This window comes from Trichomycterus rosablanca, chromosome 13, assembly GCF_030014385.1.
Source record: "Trichomycterus rosablanca isolate fTriRos1 chromosome 13, fTriRos1.hap1, whole genome shotgun sequence".
Classification (NCBI taxonomy): domain Eukaryota; kingdom Metazoa; phylum Chordata; class Actinopteri; order Siluriformes; family Trichomycteridae; genus Trichomycterus; species Trichomycterus rosablanca.
Window position 1 is genome coordinate 11,585,786 of NC_086000.1, and position 7,303 is coordinate 11,593,088.

A 7,303-nucleotide genomic window follows, 5' to 3' on the forward strand; every position below is an offset into this window, starting at 1 on the left:
ACAGATGCACAAACCAACTTGCCGAACCAACACATGCGAACATTAACAGCTTCCGCGTAGAGAGCCTATCAGACGTCAAAATAAAAGTCTGTATGGCGAAAAATAAAAATACAATAAAAATACAACCCGAAATCTATACATACTATATATATTCTATATATGTACCCATACAATGAGTGCTAACTAGGTACGCGTTCTTGTTAAAGAGGAAATTTTATTAGTTTAAACTGCATTTAAAATCCCAACAACACTGCTCTACCTGATACATTCACATCAAAACAACACACACTAACCATATTACTGTCATTACATGGCTGAGAATGGTCCAGCACCCAAACAGCATGGTCATTTGGGAGCCTTTAAGGGTCCCTTTCAAATAAGGGACACAGGGAGGCCTTTTCAAACCCACAGACACAGGGAGAACGTGCACAAACTCCACACAGAAAGGACCCGGACCGCCCCACCTGGGGATCAAACCCAGGACATTCTTGCTGTGAGGCAACAGTGCTACCCACTTGCCACCGTTGTATCATGTAAACAATGAGAAGTGGCATTGTCTTGCTGAAATAACAACAGACTTTCCAGGTAAAGATGTTGCTTTGTCAATACATCTCAGAGTCAATGATGCCTTCACACATATGCGAGTCATCCATGACGTATATATCTATATCTATCTATCTATCTATCTATCTAGATAGATAGATAGATAGATAGATAGATAGATAGATAGATAGATAGATAGATAGATAGATAGATAGATAGATTAGTTCAGGTCTGTGTAGAGTTTGTGGGTTTTCCTCTAGGTGCTCCGGTTTCTTCCCACATTTCAAGGACATACATTCAGGATCATTGGAGCTACTAAAATGTGTGTGTGTGTGTGTGTGTGTGTTTGCCCTGTGATGGACGGTCGACCTGTCCGGGGTGTTTCCTATATAGTGATGGATGGTCGACATGTCCGGGGTGTTTCCTATAGAGTGATGTATGGTCGACCTGTTTAGGGTGTTTAGTTCCAATGAACCTGAATGTATGTCCTTGAAATGTGGGAAGAAACCGGAGCACCTAGAGGAAAACCCACAAACTCTACACAGACCTGAACTGCTCCACTTGGGAATCGAACCCAGGACCTTCTTCGGTGAGGCAACAGCCATCTGATAATAATAATAATAATACTTTCAAATGAAAAAGCCTTCTTATACGGAAATATCCAACGTCATTAAACTTATTTAGGCACCTGCTGCTTATGCCAAGTTCACACTACAGCACACGATTTTTGCCCTGATTTTCGCTCAACAACTGGTCGGCGATTGATTTTCCGGGTCGGGAGCAACTCAGCGTTTGCTCGGCGATCAAAACTCGGCTCTCAGTCGCTAAGTGTGAACTATCCAACAACTCGACCCGACCGGCTCGCCGAGCGCTCGGCGACTGGATTGAGTTTTCTAGCACGTCAGATATCTGATCTCAGACGGGCAACTGGGAATGAGTGACATGTCGAACAGCCAATGAGAACACAGGATACAGCGTAAGGGGAAATGCAGGAGAGGACAGGGGACAGGGGACAGGGGCTTAATTAATATAGTTTATATCAGGATACACCGACACACACACAGTATTTCTGATTTGATCGTCCTCTACAAAACATAATACCCACGCTGCATTGCAAAACTTACTACAGAACAAGCCATATACTGTTCGTGTTGCCAAATCCACTCAGATTCATTTATTTTTCCTCCTTGATATTACGCTGCACATCAGCGCACAAACCCTTTGATCTCTCGCTACTTGTTGACGTTCATTTTTTTGGACGTGGTATCATTAAACCCCTCGTCACTTCTCACGTGTGTTTTTGTAAAAAAAAAAAAAAAAGAAAGAAAGAAAAAAAGGAGACCAGAGAAGCTCGTCTGCGATTCCAGTTGGTGATGGATCGTGTAGTGTGAAACCCCCTATCGCCGATCAGTCGTGTAGTGTGAAATATACACCGACTGAAAGACTCCCGAGTGCAGGAGATTCAGTCGTATAGTGTGAACTGTACAGCGACCTGACGACTTGGAAAGTCGTGTAGTGTGAACTTGGCATTATATGTTCATATGACTCTATAGAGCATTTACAGTTTTAACAGATACAGGACTTAACTTCAGAGAGGCCCACCTACAGATAATGAATTATAATTAATTAATTAGATTACTCAATTAATCAGATTGAAGAACGAAGCATCCCCCTCGCAGTGTATTAGAATGGGATCTCCCATGGCGGAATCCCCCAGCGCTTTGGCTGCTTTCCCGGCATTACCGCCCTGTGCATCCCATCAGTAGAGCCGAACACAGCGCTTCCTTTTCATTACATTTAACTCTGAGAATTACACGTTCTAAGGTCTAGCAGGCGAGCCGACTGAAATGTCAGGTCAGGATGTTGCCACCAGACATGGAAGCTGATAGGACTGCGGTGGACAGAGAGCTGGACACAGAGGACGATGTGGATACAGGACAGGAGGTGAGACCTGACCGGAGCTCTTTATTCCTTCATTACAGAATAGAGTAACAGTTGTGGCTAGCTCTCTCTACAGTTTATTAGTGTTTTTGCAGAATAAAGACGCACAGCAGCTATTAAATAAGGTTGTACTTTAGAAATAAACTTTTACATGTGTTATTTGTACGTTCTTTGCAGCTGGGCTGTTAAATGCTCTAGGCTTCTCTGTTCTCAATAACAATAAATGGCAGCATGTTATTGATTGTCATTGATCCTGAAGTCTATTTTTGTCTATTGCAGTACTCCCTGTCATATAATCTAATACTGCAGATCAGAATCATAAAAAAACCTAAGATTAAACAAGGTTCTAAAAAAACAAGACCAAGATTATTACTAAATATTTAATCTTAGGCTTAGCTGAGGTTAGTCAGTTATATAAAGGCATCTCCAAAAACAAACAGTATTTTGTGCATTCCCATATAAAATTTGGAAGAGAGGCATGGTTGTGTTGAAGCTGCAAAGACAATGTTGAAGCTGCAAAGCTTTAGAAATCCTGCTAATTTGCTCTCTGTCTCTAGTCAATGTCTGTGTAAAGTTAATTAAGGTGAGAGTACGAGAGAATAAGGTATAAGAGATGGATGCCCGGTGACTGGGATCCATCCCGGGGTGTGTACCAGCCTTGTAACTCACTGTTCCCACTATTAAATCATGGCCTACCATGACCCTGTCTTGAGGCCATAATCACAGTTTATAGGTTCCACCTCAATGCTTGGACATGCTCAAAATGTAGTAATCTAGTTATAACATTATGTCCACCCAACCCACTCAGAGCATAGGGATTAAAACAGTATTTCCCACAGTGACTACTTGACTTGCTGACTTTTTGCAATGGTAAATCATTCTGTTCATCTGTACCAGCCTTGTAACTCCCTGTTCCCACTATTAAATCATGACCTACCATGACCCCTGTCTTGAGGCCATAATCACAGTTTATAGGTTCCCCCTCAATGCTTGAACATGCTCAAAATGCTGCCCCAATATAGTGATGCAAAAATGATGAACAAACAAATAGTATTATTACTTATTAGCTTTGCACAATGTTAGGATCAGTCAGTGTTCCCATCAGTTATGTTTTAGAATGGCAGGAAACTCTAATGTTTCTAACTCTAAACCCCAGCCTAGGTAGATTTGGTCCCCTCTCCCCAATGTTCAATTCATGGCTATGTCCTTGCTTTGAATAGTTATTTAAGATATATATCCTGGCTATTTGTGTATATAAAATTCAAATGATTTAGCTTAGGTAAGTACTATTTGTGAGCCATAGTCTGCATGTTTGACATTCTGCCTCATAGTGACATAAATTCAGACATGTGGATGCTGTTGTAACACATTTTCCTTCCTGCTGACCTACTGTTCCATTTAATCCACCACTCAGAACTCAAGGAAGACAGGCATTAAGGATGTTCTCTGTACCTCTCTCATTCTTTAAAAGTCCAATAAAGACCGACCTATTAACTAAGCACATAAGTTAAAAACTAACATGCACTTACTAATCTTCTACACTTTTTATTAAATAAAAACATGTATATCTAAACTGTGTTCTACCAGGCCTAAATAAAGGCTTTAAGGAAGGTAATTAAGTTTAAGCATGTTTTTGAAAAGGTGGGAGGAAACAGGACTACATGGAAGAAATACACTGAAAATCTTTGTTAAAACAGAAGGTTTCAGTAGTAATGCAGTTATAACATTATGTCCACCCAACCTACTCAGAGCATAGAAATTAAGATTTTATTTCCCACAGTGACTACTTGACTTGCTGACTTTTAGCAATGGTAAATCATTCTGTTTCATGTGGTATCTCTATTATTAATGATACCCAGCTTCAACACTCTCTTAAAAGCCTGTCTGTCCTTATGAATAAATATCAAAATGCATGTTATCTGTTTACTTATTTTATCCTAAACAATTCTGTTTGGAAAATCTACAGAATATATCAAGAATGTACTGTATTTGGTTTAATCCATTAAGATACTGAATGGATTCATTTGCATTAGGGATTGAGTCTCTGGGTCATTCATTCCAAATGGTTTTTAACATAACCCTCTGCAAAACAGACTGTTAAAACTGACAAAACTGGTTGTCACAATGTGGCAAGCTGCTCAGAGTTCCTGCGACAACCAAGTTCTCTAAAAAACGAAACAAAAGGAAACCCAGGACAAGCTAGGAAAAAACAAGCAGCACCCTGTCTCACCCCACCAACTGTGCGCAAAATGGGTCCAAATTTGGGGCCTGCTCCGGAAAAGGATAAAGTGTGCTGGTATTAAGTGCCAGTAGAAAACCAGCCCAAATCAAGCCCGGCATCATGGTTTCAAAGAAAGCAGATTGCCAACAGAAGAGCTGGTAAATCTGTGATGAAGAAACCATAATAAATGGAAACACTTCCACCTGAAGTGAATTAACAATCAATAAGGTGCAAAAAGAATTGTAGAAATGCATGAGCTGAGAGCTACCTGGTTTGAGGCTGCCAGAGCCTATACAGCTTCACATAAAAAATTGTTGTGATTATTGTAGGCAGCATGTGTCTATTATGATCATTTACATAGCACTCGGGAGGTGTACAGTTTATGCTAGCCCAGCAGTGCTGAGATCAGCCAGCCAGGTGTCTACACAAACATGATTGGCTATGTCTGATGGGGGTGGGAGTGGTGGCCAAAGCTCTGCAATGTATTAGCCCCCTGTCAAGGGTATTTCTGCCTTGTGCCTAGTGTGGCAGTTGTTTAAAATAGAATGATCTTAAATTTTCTTGTGGTTGTTCTTTAACATCCATTTTGACATAATTTTCTAAACAAATATAACATACAACATGTATTTTTTGGTGGGATTGTAGGTCCTGAAATGACAGATTTTGCCATGGTCCTCTTTCTCATCAATACCTAAATGAAGGTTTTACAGTCCATGCTTACTTAGCATTCCTGTGGTCACATATCAGCACATGAAGATGAAGTGCATACAGATATAATTTAAACTTACCTTAGATGATATAGCCTACATCCTAGAGTATGCCATTTCTGTGTCAAACAACATAATTTTACAGGCCTTTCAGATTAATGGACTTAAGTGCCTGAGGGGTCTATTATAATCTATTTCCTTCTAGTGATGTGAGTTTTCAGAGAGATCGATTCCCTGTCTTGCAGCTGATTTCAATTTACAGCACATCTCTGGCATAAAGTAGTACTCTGAATAATGCACATTCTGCATCCTCTCTCTCTCTCTTCTGTGTCTCCAGCAAAGACCAGTAAAGCAGTCTCTAAGCTCATCTATGTGTCGTGAGACACACTGGCGCTGCCTCCTACTGTCCTTGCTCATGTATTGCTGCCTGGGTGCTGTGGCCTGGTGCCAGTTTACTCGTGTCACCAAGCTGAGCTTTGGTTCATCCTCCTCTTTAACTGCCTCTATAGACTCACTGCAAGGTGGAGGAGCTCATTCCATGATCTACCATGACAGTCCATGCTCTAATGGCTATGTGTACATCCCTCTTGCCTTTCTACTTATGCTCTATGCGGTCTACCTGATGGAGTGCTGGTACTGCCGTGTCCGCAGTGAGCTACAGTACAAGGCCAATGTGGACAGCGTCTATGAAAGAGTGCTGCGCATGCGCCAGGCTCGCCCGTCCGTGTGGTGGAAGGCCATTAGCTACCACTTTGTACGGAAGACGAGGCAAGTCACACGCTATCGCAATGGAGATGCCTATACCACAACGCAGGTCTACCACGAGAGGGTCAACACACATGTGGTGGAAGGAGAGTTTGATTACAGCCACTATGGAATTAAGGATGTTTCACGGAACTTGTGTGGCTTGGAGGGTCACATGGCTACAAGGTTACGCTTTACCAAGTGCTTCAGCTTTGCAGGATCAGGACCTGAGAATGACTATCTTAACCAACGAGCCCGGTTTTTCTCAGAGATCGAGGGCTTGGATGACTACATGGAGGCAAGGGAAGGCATGAAGCTTAAGAATATTGATTTTAGAGAGCATCTTATAGCTTATGTGGATCCTGACCGGCTACCTTGGTACTCATCACACATTGCATTCTGGTTGGCTGCTTTTCTCATGCTATCCTGGCCATTGCGGGTTTGGATAGAGTATCGTACAGCCTACGTGCACTACCAGGTAGAAAAGCTCTTTGGGCTGGAGTACAGTAGCAGCAGCAGTCCATCTCCAGAGGAAGTTGCTTCTGGGAGAAATAGCCGGTGCAGTATCCCAAGAGGAGAGACAATAGACAGCACAGAGCTGGAATGGCACATTCGCTCAAACCACCAGCTTATTCCCAGCTACTCTGAAGCCATGCTAATGAACCTGGGGAATACCAGAGCAGGCCAAAATAACAGCAGGTCCTCCAACTGTTTACTCTTAGATGCCTGCCAAAGCCAGAGCTATGGCACTGTTGCACAGGACTGTGATCGCTGCTGTCAGATTGAAAGAACAAGGGAGGCCACCCTCAGTTCCAGCTGTTCTTCTATCTTCTCCCGGCACACTTTACAATCATGTGTGTCGCTGGACACATCACGGTTCTCACTGTGTCGCATGTATGGGTCAAGGCACACAGTGGGATTATGGAGGAGCCACAGCAGCACATTGACCGAGCGTTGCTGCCCAGATGAGCATTGCTGCAGATCATATTCCAGCCAGCTGTCCCTCAACAATAGCCCACCCAACTACCAGGATGCCCGGTTCTTCCCTGTGCTTATTGTGCACAGGTCAGAGGGCTGTGCGGAACCAGCTGAGGTGAGGAGATACTCGGTCTGGAGGGGTTCCAGCTGTTTGGAGACTTCACTTTAA

General features: G+C 42.6%; 1 protein-coding gene across 1 annotated transcript; it reads left to right on the forward strand.

The window, feature by feature from the left end:
- The first annotated feature begins 2,403 nt into the window (after positions 1–2,403).
- Positions 2,404–7,303, forward strand: si:dkey-13p1.4 (transmembrane protein 151B). The gene is made up of 2 exons (XM_063007917.1): positions 2,404–2,487; positions 5,750–7,303. Exons 1-2 carry the CDS (start codon positions 2,404–2,406, stop codon positions 7,301–7,303), a joined length of 1,638 nt encoding a protein of 545 aa, XP_062863987.1.